This window comes from Cavia porcellus, unplaced genomic scaffold, assembly GCF_034190915.1.
Source record: "Cavia porcellus strain 051 isolate PalLab524CR breed Dunkin Hartley unplaced genomic scaffold, mCavPor4.1 scaffold_23, whole genome shotgun sequence".
In the NCBI taxonomy this organism is placed as follows: Eukaryota; Metazoa; Chordata; class Mammalia; order Rodentia; family Caviidae; genus Cavia; species Cavia porcellus.
This window is the reverse complement of record NW_026947506.1, coordinates 46,340,920-46,357,782: the sequence shown is the minus strand read 5'-3', so window position 1 is coordinate 46,357,782 and position 16,863 is coordinate 46,340,920. Positions and strand designations below refer to the sequence as shown.

The window sequence follows — 16,863 nt, the reverse complement described above, 5'->3', positions numbered from 1 at the left end:
AAGGTTGTGCAGGAACCTCTCCCCCGGGGTGGGGGGCGGCTGATGTGTGTAGGGGTTCTGAGGCCGGAGTGTTGCCTGTCGGTGGGTGGACAGCGGCAGGGCCATGTGTCAGGAGTCCCAGGAAATGGCTTGGTCCTAAGGGTGCATCACTCCCCAAGACGGTACAGGTGATGACGGAGCCCCTCTGGGGTGCAGGGGCCCGAGCCGAGGTGCAGCTTGATGGAAACCAGCGGCCTGCATGGGGAGAGGGATGGCGCCTGTCTTCAGCCCTGTCTCTGTCACTCATGGTGCTGTCCCCTGGCCTGGCCTGCTGTGCCTGCCCTGTGTGGGGGGGGTTTGGCAGCCTGTGGCCGTGGGTGTGCCATGTCTTTCGTGGGCTGCCTGAGTGACAGATCTCTGGGTGGGCACCCTGTACTGCTCCACAGTCATCCAAGGGCTATGTCACCTCTCCGCCTGTGGCACTTAGATGCTCTGCCCTACTGTCTCCCAAGGGAGCTTCTGTGGGTCCCACTGGACCCCGCAGCAGGTGATGATGCTGGCCAGCCCTGTGGTCCCCAGCTCATTGCCCAGTGTGGTTGTGAGGTGGGCCCAAGAGGGGCTGGAGTGTTGCAAACACAGGGCTGGCAAGGCTGGGGTTGCCCCTTGCCTCCCTGAGCCCTCCAGCTCTCTCTCCCTGCATGGCAGTGCTCACTGCTGCACTGGCTTGTACCACCCCTCCAGGGTGGGGTCCCCTCCAAGGTGGGGTCCAGGAAGGCGGTTTTGGGGGATGGAGGACAAGAGGTGGTGTTGAATCTGTGCTTGGTGCCCCCTCATCTGCTTCTCCTCTGTAGGGCTGAGCTGGCATGCCATCACCTTCCTCCTCTCCCCTTCGTGGCCTCATGCTCCTCTTTCCGCCTTCCTGGTCTTGCAGAAGAGATTTTTCACTTTTGCCTTAGCATAGGGTCTTCTCCTTTGGCTGTCTGTGATATTTCTAGATCCGCCCCCTTGCTTCATTCCTCTTATCATGGGGTTATAGTATCTCTCCATGCCTCGTAATTTTCATTTGGATGCCAGGCATTGTGAGTTTCACATAGCTTTTGTGGGGTAGGTAATTCTTTCAGTAATCTCGGGCTTTAACAGGCAGGGCATGGTGGTGCATGCCTGTAGTCCTAGCATTCTGGAGGCTGGGGCAGGAGGACACCATGAGTTTGAGGCCAGTCTGGGCTGCAAAGTGAGTTCAAAGCCAGCCTGAACTACACAGTGAGATCCTGTCTCAAAAATAATAATAATTTTGGGCTTTATTCTGGGCAGAGTTAAGTGTCTTGGAAACAGGTTGATTCTGCTGAGGCTTGCTTGTAATTAAGCTTTGTTACCTGGATTGGAAATCACTTGTAGTGTGGGACAGATGTGCTGTCACTATTGAACAAGACCCTTCTGGCAGCTGCTCAGTGAATCATGAGGAAGGGTCTTTTGCGTGTGGGGTGGTAGGAACACCTTGGTATTTGTTAATTAGTTCCCAGCAGTGTGATGAATAGCAAAGTTTCAGTTACAGTGGGAAGCCCATCTTGAGGCAGGCAAATGATGAAACCAGGACAGAATTTTCCCATCTGAATGTGTTGAGTACCAGGTTGGGTGAGTTTCGAAGCAGTCATGTACCAAGGTTTGACAAGCTTTCCCACCTCCCGGCTGGATCTCTGGGTGTGGATCTCTGGGCGTGGTTCTGCCTTCCTCTTTCTGGTGGTTCTTTCCCTGACTGTGGTGGTTTCTTTGCTTGCATGCACAGCCAGCACTCTGCTGAAGAGCTGTCTGCAAATCTCCCGAGCATGGCTCCATGATGGAGCATCAGGCTCTCCACCTTGGCCCTCACAGTGCTGAGTTCTGTGCCCTTTGGAAGCCCTGGGTCTGCTTGAACTCCCCTCACTTCTCTCCCCAGACCTGCATGGGTGCTGGCATGGCTCACCCCGTTGTATCCTCTCCGCAGCAGGCACTGGCCGATCCTGCCCGTGGTCAGGGAGTAATACCATTTCAATGTCGTAGCCATCTAAGGAGTACAGGGCACATTCAGTTCTGGATTCTGTATTGGCTGGATGCATAGAGTGCACCCAGAATTGTGTCTTTAACCATGATTCCAGGTGTAGACTAGCTTTGGAACACTTTTCTATGGGGTACAGTCTCAGCCTTAAGAGTTAGAAAGTTTATTCGCATTGTGAAAAGCCTGACTTTGCAGATGAGGAATCTGGCAGAGAGTGAGGTTCCCTCAGAAGTGCTGAGCTCCTGGTAGATAATGGTCCCTTGACCTCAGGCCCAGCAGGTGAGGAAGAGTCACTCCGAGGGTCCTGTTAGATGCAGCCTGGGGGCTTCTCCGAGTCGACTAGGACACAAGCACAGGTAGTAAGGTGGTCGCTGGACTAGCTCAAGGAGGACAGGTCCATCTCTGCTGCATGCAGAAGGAGTGCAGTGTGTCCTTTGGCCTCTGTGCTGCTGGCTCTGCCACGAGGGTCACCTGTGTGGCTGGGCTGTGGTTCTCCTGGAGCGGTTGCAGAGGGTTGGGGAACTAAGAGAGAAGACGAAAGCTGTGAGCAGGAGCTGGGTTTGGTTTGGCTGCAGGGGCTCGGGTGCCAGGGGGAAGGGCCAGCTGAGGGTGACCCCAGTTTTAGAGGAGCAATTGTAGCTCAAGAGATGGGGGGCCTTGTCTCCATGGCAACTGCACAGGACCCCAGATGCCCCTCCCAGTTCAGAACTGTGCGTGCTGCCATGCCACACTGCCCTTTTACTATTTTGTGTGCTGATCTTTTGATTTGGGTCACTTGGTTCTTGAAGATCGAGGGATTCCCTTTGCCTTCCGGAGGGCCTCTGCCTGCGGGTGGCTCTGGTGGTCAGGATGTGCAGAGACACTTTGGGATGGGAGAGGCCAGTGACCAGAGGAAATATTCAGGGGACAAAACCAGGAATCTCCTGCTTTGCAGGCCCATGAGTCACAGTTGGCCAGAGGTCTCAGGGCCCTGAATCAAAATGCATTTTATTGCATTTGGAAATCTTTTGCTTGTTTTCTGAGTTCTATTCATGTGCTGCAGTGCAGTGACTGCACTTGTGTCTGCCAGGGTGATCGTGGCGCCCCCCTCCCCAGCCTGTGGGTGCTGGAGATCACACACTGGGCACCAGGTGCTGCTCTCTGACAGGTAGCAGCCTGGCGCCAGGCCCATGGGCATGGCAGCTGTTAAGCCTTTGCTGGAGGGGAGGTTTGTGAAGGCTGAGTGGAGTAGGCAGAGGTGGAGAGTGCAGATGTGAGGAAGAATAGATGGAGGGAGAGGGTGGAGTGGGGTAGGGAGGGGAGTGAGTGGAGCTCATGGGGGAGATGAGGGCGGGGTGTGTGCAGGGGGTGGGGGAGGTGAGGGCTAGGAATGGAAGGGACACAGAAGTGCAGGTTGAGGCAGGAGATGAGGAAGGGAGGGTTGTAGTCACAGTGGAGGTGACGGAGGTGATGCTGGCTTGGGAGGAGGTAGAGATGATGGAGGAGGAAGTAGTGGTGCAGGGTAGGTAAAGTGCAAGTGACGAGTCAGTGGAGGTGGAGATGATGGAGGAGGCGATGGTGGAGGTGAGGGGGTGGATAGCAAGGGATGAGATGGTGGAGGCACTGGAGGAGAGGCTGGGGTAGGTGGCAGCAGAGGTCAGGGGAGACGGAGGTAACAGGGAGTGGGGCAGGGGCCGCTGGAGCATGCTCAGCAGCCAGTGCGTTCGCAGCTCCGCGTTCCTCCTGCACCCCGCCCAGGTCTCCTGGAGCCCAAGCCCACGAAGGTCATGCTGCCCACCTGCAGCACGAAGCTGCGGCCCTCACCTTTGCGCCAGGCCGCTCTGTCTCCCTGGAATGGGAAACCGGAGAAACCCGGCCACACACCGACTGGGTGGAGGCGGCTTATTTTGGGAAAACTATTTGTCAAGATTGACAGGCCCGGGCGGGCGAGGCTGCTCTGTGGGTGATGGAAGTGCTCTAAAATTAGACCCTGGCGAATGCAGGCAGGCTCTGTGGCTGTCCCCGCACTCACCGGTTGCACATTTCCCTCAGGTGACAGGTGTGTGACGGGACCGCTCAGGCAGGCTGTAGTGCGGGATCCCCTTCTCCCGAATAACGGACGCGGTCCCCTGCTCCACCAGCCCAGGGGTGCTGCTGTGTGCAGTTCAGGACAGCGGCCCCTGGAGGCTGTGCGTAGCCTCAGAGCACTGAGCCTGGGTACAAGAAAAGTAGGGAAAACTGGGAGGTTTCATGCGGTAGGATTTTCACTTTTGAACTAGTCCTCTTCGGGGTTCAGGAGAAAAGTTCTTTGCCTTGTGATCACAGAGGCTCCAGGTTTTCTGTGTTTGGCTCACAACACGAATGAACATAACCACAAGTAATAAGTGCAGTAAAGCGGGCGCCGTTGCTTGGGACAGAAAGTAACCCATGGCAGATCCCACTGCCTCCCTCCCAGGGCTGTCTGAAATTCTGAAGGAGCCAGCTGCCCTGCAGGACAAAACTGACCATACAGAGCCACGGACGCTGTGTCCCCACCCCCCAGCAGTCGAGAGCCTGCTCTCTGGTCTCCTGGGGATCCACACCCAGGGATTAGATTGGTGACACCATGGGCTGGGTGCCCTTGTGCTTTGCCCCAGCTGCACTCAGGGTGAAGGCAAGATGCATCCCGGGACAGGTTGGAAGAGGAAAGAAATGGACTTCGGGCATCAGTGTCCCAGAGCAAACTTCACCATTGTCCTATGAATGTTTCTGCCCAGTGAATCACTGCACACAGCTGCAGGGTGGGGAAGGCATAGGTCTCTCCTGCACCACCCCTGGTGTGCTACACTGACCCCAGAGCGGGTACCAATTGGGTGGGAGGGCCCTGAAGGCAGAGACCTAGGACCAAGCAGTCTCCTCACTTACTTGGCCCCGGGTTTCCTGTTCAATGCATGGCAGCCGAGAAGCAGGCAGAGTCGGGACGAGTGGGATGGTCTCCCATGCAGGGGCCACTGCGGCCTAGTCCTCCTGCGCAGCCCACCCTGCGCTGGCTGTGGGGTCCTGCGTGACAGATTGCCCTTGCTCTGGCCATGTTGGTCATCGATGCATTGGGGGCCATCTTGGAACCCAGGTCTTGGTGGGGGGTCGCTTCCTGCAGACACCGAAACCATCACAACATGCACTCATGCGCGTGGTGTGAAGGTTGGGTCTCCCTGAAGAGCTGGTTCCCTGGGTCTTCTTGGTGACCAGAGCCACATGCACCCTCTGAGCCGCCAGGTCTACTTCAGCGAGTGTGTGTAGGACCATGGGGCCATGGGAAGGGCTGGCATTAAGTGGTGATCGAGGCCTGTGACTCAGACTGGGGTATTCAGGGACCCTTTCACCTTTCCCGGGAGGGCCAGACCTACAAGTGAGGGTTCTGATCCAAACTCCACCTTCAAAGAAGGACCCATCTGCCCTTGCCAGCACCCGACTCCTGCATGCAAGGCTTTGATGGCACTAACCACAGGGCTGCCCTGCCCTCCCCGGAAGCCAACCAGGGCTAGAGTGAGTGACCGTCATGGGGAGCCAGGCCAATGCAGAGAGGGCCTATTAGTCTTGTCTGGGAATTGATCCTCTACCTCGTGGCAGGCGCCTCTTTGCTTCTGAATGGTGGAAGATGTTTGTCCCAGGCCCTCCATGCTTCAGGAATTCTTTCTGGTATTTTCCCCATAGTGCTTGGTGTTGAACACAGAGTCTTTACACATAGCTACAACCCCGTCTTTGTTTGCTTTTTATTTTGAGACAGGGTCTCGCTGAGTCACTGCGTTGCCCAGCCTGAGCTCCAGCTTGCTACCCTCCTGTCTCAGCCTCTCAGAGTGCTGAGATTACCACCTATGCTACCGCGTCCACCTAAGAATTACGCTTTAATGCCACGATCACTGGTGAGTTTTCTCTAATGTCTTTTATGTTTTGGCTTTATTTTCCCAATATCATCATATTTCAGATTACAGGTTGAGGATCCCTAATCCCAAAATTCAAGAATCTCAAATGCTTCAAAATTTGGTACATTTCGAGCCCCAGTATACAGCCACAAGTGAAAAATTTCACACCGTGAAACTTTGTTTCAGGCACAAAATTATTAAGAATTTTGACTTCAAGCTATGCGGATAAAGTATGTGTGAGACCTAACTAAATTTCATGTTTAGATCTGGGGCTCGTGCCTAAGATACCTCACTGTGTCTCTGCACATATTCCAAAATCCGAAGAAAAAATAAAAAAAAAAAACAAAGATGAAGCACTTGGGGTCCCAAGCATTTTGGGTACAGGATGCTGAACCTGTTACAATTAAATCTTTCTTGGCTTCTCAGGGGTATAGAATTCTTATCCTAAACTTCTGTCTACCAAGTTTTAAGAAGTACACTTCCATTATTGATCTATGGAACTCTGCGTGCTTGTATGTGTGTGCATGTGTGCGTGTGTGCGTGTGCATGGGTGGGTGTGTGATTATGGGGCTTGAACCTAGAGCCTTCACACTGAGCTACATCCCCAGCCCAGCTCATGCTAAATTGCTTAGGCTGAGCTTTGACTCCACCTGCCTCAGCTACCCTGCATGCTGGGACTCCAGCCACCACACCCAGCTCACTCCTGCAGCTGGCAAGAAGCACCTTTCCTGGAAGGCAGTGGGACCAAGCCGCCACCTCACCTCTGTTCAGGTAGAAGAGTGTGTGAGGTGAGGAGGACCCTGACCCCATGTGGCCAGAGTCCTGCAGAAAGCGCAGGCAACCTTTGGCCTCGCCTTGGGACTTCTAGGGACTGGCAGCAAATAATCAGAAATGTGGGAAAGATTTATGCCCAGAGGCATTTGTTTGATCGTTATTTATGTGATGTGGATGTCGCAAACTGCCAGAAAGCGCCTAGGATGGTAGGTTTAGTATGAAAAGATATTTACCAAGGCTTAAAAATCACTTCTTAGGTTCATTGCAAAGGGTGAGGGCAGCTGGGAGCAAAACACAAGACAGTTTACACAATCCGATTCCCACAGTGTATCCCTGTGTCTGAAAAATGGGCAAAGATCACACGCATACAGCCCTCTGTCAGCAGATTTGGAGCAGCTGATCTTATTCCACTCTATACTTCCAATGTCGTTTTATAATTATATTTCTTATATTGTTTATAATTAAGAGGCAAAGAGTGAGGTACTGAAGAGCAGATTGGGTGGTGACATTTGCCGTGGAGTTGCAGGGAGTTGCTGGGGTGGCTGCAGACAGGGAGACCCTGGTGAACTGGGGAGTCTAGGAGCTTACTCCTTCCTAGCTGGATCTTTGCTCAGCACCCCTGCGCAGGTTCTTGGTGGTGTCCCCTGCCTCCTGGACAGTGGTCCCCCAACAGTGGCTTCTGCCTGCCTCATGGGAAGCCACCTGTGCTGTCAGGTTTCCATTAGCGTCACAGATGTTCATGGTGATGACTTGAAAGGAGCTTATTGTGGCTCACGGTTACAGAGGTTCCAGTCCATGGTCCCTTGGCCTGTGTGCTCTGCACCTACGGTGCCACTGCGCATCATAGTAGATGGGCTGGTTCACCTTGAGGCAGCCATGAAGCAAGAGAGGTAAGGGACTGGGGTTGCCACGCCCCCTTCACAGGCCACTGGATCGCCTTGCTTCCTCCACCAGGTCCTTGCAGTGCTGTGGACTGTGCCCCAGCCCTGGTGACCCTTGGGGTCGCCAGACCTAGACCATAGCCTTGAGAGCCTTAACCATCTCCACGTGCACTCAAGAGCTCTGCAAGAGCATGAAAGTGCTTAGCCAGCGGAGGTTTCACTGTTGAGCTAGAAAGTTTCAAAGACTGCTGTGAAAACCTAGCAATGTATGAAGTAGGAGTCGTGTATGGCCTACGATTGGGATTCCTATTTAAAAGCCAGGATCATCGGAGCCCACTGTGTGATTTAAATGCAGCCTGCAAGGTCCCCAAATACCACACACATTTCAGACATGTGCACATGATAATTCATTGTTCTTTGCTTTTTCTGAAAAGACATTTGGGAAACCAGTTATGTAATCCCCTCGGTGTGACATCAGAGGGAAATTTGAGCTGTTACTTCATTTTTTCTTCAACATCTTCAGATTTTAATACCAGGAAGACCGCCATTATGATTACTAAATAAAAAGAAAGCCATTTCTTTGGTAGTGCGGATAAAAAGTCAGAGAGAGAGGAGTGCCAGGGAAAAATTCCCTCCCATCCCTTGGGGTTTTCTTTGCCGTTTTCTCTAGATTCTCTTGAGGACCGTGTGAATGTGACTTTGCCCCTGCTCAAGTGTAGGTGAGAGTGAGCTAGCCCTGAAAGGATCCCCCCCTACCCTGGGGCCCTCTCCTGTGCCTCTGCATGCAGCCCCTGTCTCAGGGCCGGCAGACAGCACGTGCCTATTTCACCTGAGCCAGAAGGCTCCGGGTACAACAGCCCCTGCTGGTAAACATCTAGGCCACAGAGCATCCATCATAGCCTATGTCCTACTGCAGTGACACCTTGGAGAAACCACTGTGCTTTCTGGAATTTCTTAGCTTTCTCACTGCCGAGACACAGTACTCAGCCCCACAGCTTAAAGGAGCAGAGGTTTAATTCGGCTTATAGTTTTAGGGGATTCAGTCCATGGACAGCTGGCTCCAAGGCTGGACTATTGTGGTGGAAGGGCACAGGGGACCAGAGCTGCATAGTTCATGGTATCTGGGAAGCAGATAGAGAGACAGCACCAGAGATTAAGGGGCGGGGAGCAATCCCCAAGGTCAAGTGACCCTCCTGAGACATCTGAAGGTCCTAACCCCGAGGTGGCTCCCCTTTAGCCGGAGAGGGAAGGACTCAGCTGTGCTGCCAGACTGCCAGCACCGTGGGACCCTAGACAGCCCCAACCCTTGGCTGTGGTGGGTGTGGAGACAGCTAGCCTTCTTCCTGTGCCCCACGGTCTCCCTCTGGGAAACGGGAGCCCAGCTTGACTGAGCTGTGGGGCTGCAGCCAGCACACAGGATGTGTAAGATACTGCAGCTTCCGGATCTGAGACAGGTGGGCGGGCTGGGGTGCTCCTGTCCACTGTGGCCAGTCCTAGTTTCTGCTGCTTCATTCTCATGACATTGTGACCTACAGTCGTGAGAGAGGGCTTCACATTCAGGAGGAACTGTGCTGAGTCTGGATCTCTCCCCAGGCTGATGCTGGGCTGTTAAGCTCTCCCATGACCCTGGGCAGTGGGATGAGCCACAGCTCCCTGTGGGCCCCTGCTGGGGGAAAGGGGAGCCACCAGGTTGTTGTGGCCGGTGCTGTTCTGCAGGGTGATGGTCGGTAGGTTAGGGAAAATGGTTGTATTCTCTGCACCATTTTGTGTGTGTGACAGGTTAGCGGGGTTGAACCCTAAGCTGAAGGGTCTTTGCCCTGTGCTGCTGACGATGGAGAGACGGGTGGATACGGATATAATTCTAGGTGGTAGGTTTTAGAGCACATCTCATCCTTCTGGCTCAGATCCAGGGCTTTCTAGTCACATATGTGTTATAAATACTTCACAGAAAGATTTCTTTCATCTGTACGAGGGAAGGAATTGGCATCCTCCCACCTCACGTGAATCACCGGAATTTTTCATAAGCATATACACATGAAAAGCCATCTTTTCCACACATTTGAATGGTTTTGCTGGATTGAATAGTGGCTGGATTGTGTTTCTTGGCGAAAGTTTTTCTAGAATATCGGGTCTCAATATTGCTGTCACCTGAAATTTTCCTCTTCTTTCTGGTGTCTGGGAAATGGCACTGAGCCCCTTCCTGATGCAGAGGGGACCCTTCATAAAGCTGTCTCTGTCTCAAGTAGCAGAAAGCGGTGGGCTTCCAGAAGAGAAGCCCACGGTGGTTAAGTGTCTGTGTCTGACTTACTTCACCTGGGGTATGGTCTCAAGAGCCAGCGCGCTGTTGTCCTTGTGGGTGCCTTCACGGTGATGCATGCACATCTGCCCTTGGGACAACACAACGCATGGTAGCTAAGTCCCGGAAGCAGGCTCTATGCCCACCAACAAATGGATAGAGAAAACGTGTTTACATACTTGGAGCACTACTCTGCCATAAAGAAGGATAAACCTGAATTTGACCCCTCAGCTTAGGGTTCAACCCTGCTAACCTGTCACACACGCAAAATGGTGCAGGGAATGAAATAAGTCAGACACATGGGCTTAATTCCACATGACTTCTCTTATAGGAAAAGCCCAAAGTATTAACCAACGAGCAAAATAAAAGTTAGCTAATAGCAAGGAGGAAGAAGTTTTTCACAGGGGAGGGAAAGGAGATGGGAAAAAATCATTGAAGGAAAACTTGGAAATAAAACTTTTGCAAATGGGAAGAGGACCAAGAGTTGGAAGGAACAAGAGAAATGGAAGGGACAGGGGATGAGAAAAGAATTAGGGTGCATCATGCACAAACTCCCCCTGATAAACCGCGTCATTACGTACTACAGGCATAGACTCCTAAAAGAATAAAAAAATCAGAAAATAAAAATGAAGAGCAAATAAGGAGAAATGGAAGGGAGCAGAGGGGTAGGCATCTGAGAGACACGAAGTGGACTGGAGGGCAAAGGAGAGCTGAAGTGGCCGAGAGGCGCGTGTGTGGTCGGCAGTGCTCAGAAGGAAGCCTGGTCAGGTCTGTGGGCTACACGGAAAGTGACTGGTTCCACTGTCCGCCCGAGCCGACCCTGGGCCTCCATTCCTTCTTGGTCCCTGTTCTCAGAGAGCAACTTAAGCCAAAAAGACAACAGTAACTCTCCTTCCAGCTCCTATGCACCTTTTCAGAATAGGTTTCCCTTTTGGTATAATTCAAACCGTCACTCAGTGTCATTGACAGCCAGAGAGGTAAATGGGAAGAAAGTGGAGGAGGGAGGAAGAAAGGAATGGGTCGAGGATGAGGAGGAGGCAGAAAGTGCCGTGCTGGGAAGTATGACAGCCCCCTGACCCTGTGTTCCTCCTCTAGGACAAAGTGGAGCCTGCAGCCCAGAGCCCCGGAGACCAGGCTCCGCCTCCGGTGCCAGAGAAGTCCTCGCGCCATGCCAAACAGCCAGGTAAGGGGCTACAGGAAGTGCAGGGTGCCCGGCTGGGCTGCACAGCCCCTGGTGTGCGAGCAGGGGCTGGGTTGAGGGTCTCGCTGCACAGTGGGAGCCCTCACTCAGATCCTGACAGCTTGCTGGAAGCCGTGCTGTACCCTGCACTCAGGGAGGGAGGACGAGAATGCTGCGTTGCACGTTTGGTACAGGTGCGGATTCTCTCCAGGTGTAGCCCGGGGTAGGGAGGGGAGCTGTGCGTTCCAGAAGGTTGATCCGGACACTCACAGAGTCAGACTCAGATGCTGAGTCTGCCTCTCTCCAAATGTAGATTTGAAAACAAGATGTCTTTCTTTCCTTTCTGGGAACACATTTCTGTGAGTAGTGCTTCAAAGCCTGTTTGTGGGAATTGCCTAGAATTCACATGGCCCGGGCTGGGTGTGGTGCCTCTACAGAAGTCCCCACACTCTGCAAGGCTGAGGCAGGAGGATCCTGAGATTCAGCTGCAACTTAGTGACTTAATGAGAGGCTTTCTCAAAAAACAAAAAGGGGCTGGGAATGTGGCTCAGTGAGAAATCACAGGGTGCAGCCCCACTACAGCCAAAAGATTAAAAAAAAGGGAAGAAGAGCGGATAGTAATGTGCAGAGAATGTTATACCCAATGCACCTTGAACATACAGGTGCACGGAGACCGACTTCTTGGCTGTGAGGGGCTGTGTGTGTAGAGGAGGGAGTTACTCCGTGGTTCAATCCACAAAAGGCTGCAATGACAAGTAAAATGGGAAAAATAACTTGAGATCACATTAGCAGAAAGTCTGCTTAATTACAGACCTTTAACGTGCTAGGTACAATTAAAATATTGACTAGTTGCTAAGAATATCCATGTCATCATGTGTCAAATGGAGTGGAAAATAAATACAAGAAGATCCATATTTTAAAAAACAAACATTATCAAGTAGAGAAGGAAGAAGAAATAAAATGTGAAAGGAGAAAATGCCCAGAGGAGACCGCGGAGGAAGCTAGCGGAAAGGCAGATCTCTAAGCCTCGAAGAAACGGGAAGGGGAGCAGTACAGATGGAGGACGTCCGGGCTTGCGGGAGACAGGAATTACACCCTTGAAAACAGGAAATTGCTGAACCGGAAAGATCGGGAAACAATGACAAAGTCAAGATGGTCTTTGGCGAAGCCTTGGGACCTCCAGTCTTCCAGGCCAGGTGACACGAGGGAGGAGGTAGCAGGAGCCGCTAGGGAGATTTCAAAACAGCAAAAACCTGTGAGCAGTACGCATGGAAACCAAAAAAGGAGGTCGTTTGCTGCAAAAAAATGTGCAAGTGAAAGAAAATGGAGGAAACGGGTCTTTGTTTTGTTTTGTTTTATTGTTTGCGGTAGTACTAGGAGTTGAACCCTGGGCTTGCTGTCCGTGGGAAACAAGCTCCAGCCCCAGATGCCAGGAATCAAAAATCTCGAACAGATGACTCTGAAAGAGAGGGAGTGAGTCTGTGCCACCCTCAGGAACGCCCAGGAACTTTCAGTTGTGAAAGTTTCAGGGCACAAACAGTGTCAGGGCACAAAGGAGAGGGCCAGGGACCAGAGCTCCGCGGACAGAGCTTTGTGGCCGCTGTGCTGGGCTCATTTCACCTGCTAACAAAGTCAGGGAAGCCCAGGTCCAGCCCTTGAGAGTGAGTTTTGTGGAAGAGAAAGAGGCACTTTCTCTTAAATAAGCAGAAGACAAATGTCACGACCAAGCTGAGTTTGTCAGAGTCACACCAGGATGGTCTGCGAGACCATCCTGTTTTATTTCCATCTTCCGCAGTGCTGGGAATTTAACCCAGGGCCTTTGCACTGAGCTGCAGACACAGAGCTGCTGCTGCTTCCTCCTCCTCTTCTCTTCCTTTATCCTCCTTCTTCCTTCTTCCTCATCCTTTTTCCTTCTGCCTTCTTCTTCTTTTTTCTTTTTCCTTTTTGAGATAGGTCCTCAATCACTAAGTTGCCCAGGCTGGGTTTAAATTTGTGCTCTTTTTGCCTCAGCGTCCAGGAGTTCATAGGGATTATAGACATGTACCATCATGCTTGCCTAAAAACACATTTAGCATGCTCAGAGATTTAAGGAAAAATAAGTGATTAATTCACTAGATACACATAGAATATGTATTGGATTTTCCCACTCATGGTAGTACAGGACAGATAACAACAAGGCCAGTTCTAAAAGGGAGCCTTCCTGTTTTTGTTTTTCGTTCTGGGAATCGAACTCAGAACCTTGTGCTTGCCAGGCAAGTGCTTGTGCCGCTGAGCTACATCCCCAGCCAAAAAGAGCCCTCTGCATCTACAGAAATTCACTTTTCAAAGCCCTAAGCACACATTATAAGCAGAGAAATACTAGAGTCATACCCTAGAAAATGTAGAATTAGACATGGATGCCTGGTATCCCGAGAGATCTTAGTCTGTGAGATGTGAAAAGCAAGTAAAGAAACAGAAACAGGGAAGATGTGAAATCTGTACCTATTTTCAAATAATATTATTTTTCCAAAAGTTAGTCCATAGAGACAAAGCTTTGTAACTGGGTAAATACTCTCAAGATAGCAGCTACAGTGTGAGAACAGCATGTAAAATTTAATAATACTTCAGACCTAGTAGGAAACTGGAAATGCAATGTAAAAAGCCATCTCATTCATAACAGTGACACAAATTATAAGGTATCTGGGTGTAAATGCAACAAGAGGACCAGACATGACAGCATGCCGCTAAAGAAGTAATACACTGGGCACGGTGGCACACACCTGTCGTCTCAGTACTCTGGGAGGCTGGGGCAGGAGGATCGCAGGTTCAAGCCAGCCTGGGCAACTCAGTGACTGTGTGAGACCCAGTCTCAGAATGAGAGAAAGGCTGCGGGCGTTACTCAGTGAGAAGACCCCGGATTCAACCCCCGGTGCGGTGAAATAAGCCAAGAACTCATCCCTGCAGAAGCAGAGCTGCCTGTGGCCGTGGACAGGAAGCTGAAGGCGAGCAATGACCCCTCCTCACCTGGCACCTTTCTGCTGTACTGATTTCCCAGCGGAGTTCTGGTGTGACTTGCAAGAACTTTTCAGCTTTAACCAGGAAGCACTAAACCGAGGACCAGCCAGGGCAGGTGGGGAAGAGGGAGTTGTGTGGCAGGGCGGCCTGGCCTGCAAGTCAGGTGCTAGGACTCCTGGGGAGGAGGAGGAAAGGGCAGATTTCTCAGGCAGGCTGCGAGTATGGCCCAGGACCAGGACTAGAGAGGACACCCTAGAGGGACACGGGTTGGCAGACAGGAGCCACACAGGGCAGGGGTCCAGGGACCTAGGGCTGCCCAATCGTATGGGGCAGGGGTCCCACTCACTGAGCCCAGTAACCACGTTGGGGCCACTTCAGTGACTAAAGGCAAAAAACCAAAGTGCCTTTGAGAAATAAGAATTGATGACTCGTGAGTGCTTTCCTGCAGCCAGGCTAAGACAGAATTTCCTAAGACCCAGCACAGGTGCGAAGGAAAGATGGTCGGGTTTCGGTGAACTCTGAGTGTACAGTTCCTTACAAGGACATGCAGAGGAAAGTGAACCCATGGCCCGCACACTGAGCCACAGCCTCTGTCTCTTTTCTATTTTATTTCGAGGCAGAATCTTGCTAAGTTGCTAAGTTTTCCTGCTAAGCTCGAACTTGCAATCCTCTTGTCTTAGCTTCCCAGAGTGCTGGGATGACAGGTGTGCACCACTGTGCCCAGCCCTGATGATACTTTATAAAGGCACACTTCAGCCGCAGCAAGGAAGATCATAATGTATGTAACAGGCATGCTATTAGTGTCCTGTCTTAAAAAAAAAAAATCCCACAAGCAGAATAAGTCCGATGGAGAAGCTGCGGGGAGCACACAGGGTCGGTAGGCTGTCCCCTCCCCCTGGATGCCGCCTTCACAGGACCAGCAAGGATGATGACAGAACTGGAGGCTGAGGGAGCCCAGGGTTCCATGGGCTGTTTCGGGGGACAGAGAATAGAGCCCCCTGCACATGCAGCTGGTGGCACAGCTCATCCCCTCCCGGCTCACACTCTGCCCCAGGCGTCCGTCGCGAGTGGACTCGGAGTCTCTGGAGACTGCTGGAGCGTGGCAGGAAGATGTCACCAGGTCCCTGGCCGTGTGGAGCAGGTTTGTGGCAGCCTGCGGGGCTCATGGTCCCTCGCGTTCCTCTCTGCGCGCTGTGCTCTTCTCCTTCTTCCATGCCTCGAGGCACACGCAGTACGCGGGGTCCTTTCTAGCAGGAGGGGACCCCCGCCTGCGTTCACCCCAACTGGGTGTCGTCCTTCTATAATGGCAAAGCATGATCATCTCCGCAAACAGACGGCTTCTGTCTGCTGCGCCTGTGCTGGCATCTGGGTTGCCGTGTGAGGGTGAGGACCCGATGTCCAGCATGGAAGATTAGCCATGACTTTCCTTGACCTGTTACTTCTATCTGCTCAAGAGGATTTATTGCTCTTGTTTTATTACCTCATTCCTAGCATAAGCTGCTTATTTTTGTGTGACAGTTGCTAAAAATGCTTCCCACATTTTTTAGCAGCAGTCCACAGCATGGGAATCGTTTTCCTTTGAAAGCGGGTGGGTGGGTTAGAGCTGTGAGTACTGTGGACAGTTTCTTTGAAGTGTTTCCTCATGGGGGTAAAAATATATACAACAAAATCTGCTGCCGCAAGCACTTTTCAGGGTACAGTTGGGTGGTGGGAGTAGTATTCGTGGCACTGCGCACCCAAGCCCATTGTCTGTTCTGAAAACTCTCTTAGCACCCCAAATAGGACGTCCGCACCCACTGAGCAGTCCTTCCTTCCCCCAGCCCTGGGTGACTTGGGGTGTGCTTCCTGTGCCCAGGAATTTGCTGGCTCCAGGTAACTCAATGGAATGACACAGAGCCGGCACCCACAGCTTGAAGGACAGGCGCTGTATTGTGGCTCACGGTTTCCGTCTGTGTGTGGCTGGCTCCAAGATGGAAGGGCCTGGGGAGAGAGCTCAGGGCAGCTGGGGAGCACAGACAGAAGAGGGGAGCCGGGAGGTCCTGAGATTCCCTCAGTGGTAGGATGGGAACCAAAGCCGAGTGCAGCCTGCCCCAGGATTGAGATTAGTTAGGAGGGCCACAAAGTGAGTGCCTGTGGGTGTAGGCTCTGGAGACAAGTGCTGTTTTGCACACTGTTTTACCATGCCAAGGAGTGGGGATTGTAGGCACTGCCCACCATGCCCAGCAGGATCGTCCATTTCTTGAGGACATTCGCCCAACCTCATTTATCCTGAATGTCTACTTCAGGCTCTTCCGGAGTCATGTATCATGGATACTTGATTCGTGAGTTCCTGAACTCACATGTCATAAATAGACCGGTGCTGTCCAGACAGCTCCCCAGTCCGCCTCTCCCCTGCGCGCGGGATGTGCTGTTATTTCTAGCAAGCAGAGATAAAACCAGCTCCTGCAGCCCTTCCCTTCCTGCTGCGCTGCGCACAGGATGAGGGGTGAGGCCCCGGAGCGGATGTACAAGTTAACTGAGGCCCACATTCCTCCTGCCTCTGGGAGATGAGGTGGCATCCGCACAAATCACTGATGATCTTCCCAGTGTCAAGGTGGGGCCGTCTGTCAGATTTGTCGTGGTTTCTTTTTTCTCGATTTCTGCTGTATTTTTACTAGCCAGTAAATATGTTCATTCTGGGCGTATTGGTAGATAGGTGTATCAGCACGTCTTGATCCTTGTTACTTTCTTTCCCTTTACCCTCCTGTCTTTTCTAGCCCTAAACCTTTTCCATTCCTTTCAGAGACCCAGCTCATTGATTTACTGTTCCCCTGGATGGTTTTTCCTGTCCCATTTCCATTAATGTC

General features: G+C 52.1%; 1 protein-coding gene and 1 long non-coding RNA gene across 9 annotated transcripts in view; one reads left to right on the top strand and one right to left on the bottom strand.

The window, feature by feature from the left end:
• Grb10 (growth factor receptor bound protein 10) overlaps window positions 1–16,863 on the top strand; it is a 106,499-nt gene that overhangs the window by 41,413 nt on the left and 48,223 nt on the right. For 6 of the 8 annotated variants that reach the window (XM_013145407.2, XM_063234361.1, XM_063234362.1 and 3 more), the window contains exons 3-5: window positions 5,757–5,892; window positions 10,939–11,026; window positions 15,072–15,158. In XM_013145407.2, the coding sequence (XP_013000861.1) occupies window positions 5,845–5,892; window positions 10,939–11,026; window positions 15,072–15,158 (223 nt within the window). In that variant the 5' untranslated portion in view covers window positions 5,757–5,844. Of the gene's footprint in view, window positions 1–5,756; window positions 5,893–10,938; window positions 11,027–15,071; window positions 15,159–16,465; window positions 16,611–16,863 lie in introns of those variants that run through there. The other 2 variants (XM_063234363.1, XM_013145411.3) reach the window with 2 other exon arrangements.
• LOC134472532 (uncharacterized) lies at window positions 12,361–15,074 on the bottom strand. The gene is made up of 2 exons (XR_010042400.1): window positions 14,027–15,074; window positions 12,361–13,079 (listed from the first exon to the last, which is right to left on the bottom strand). It is a non-coding gene; the product is annotated as an uncharacterized LOC134472532 (long non-coding RNA).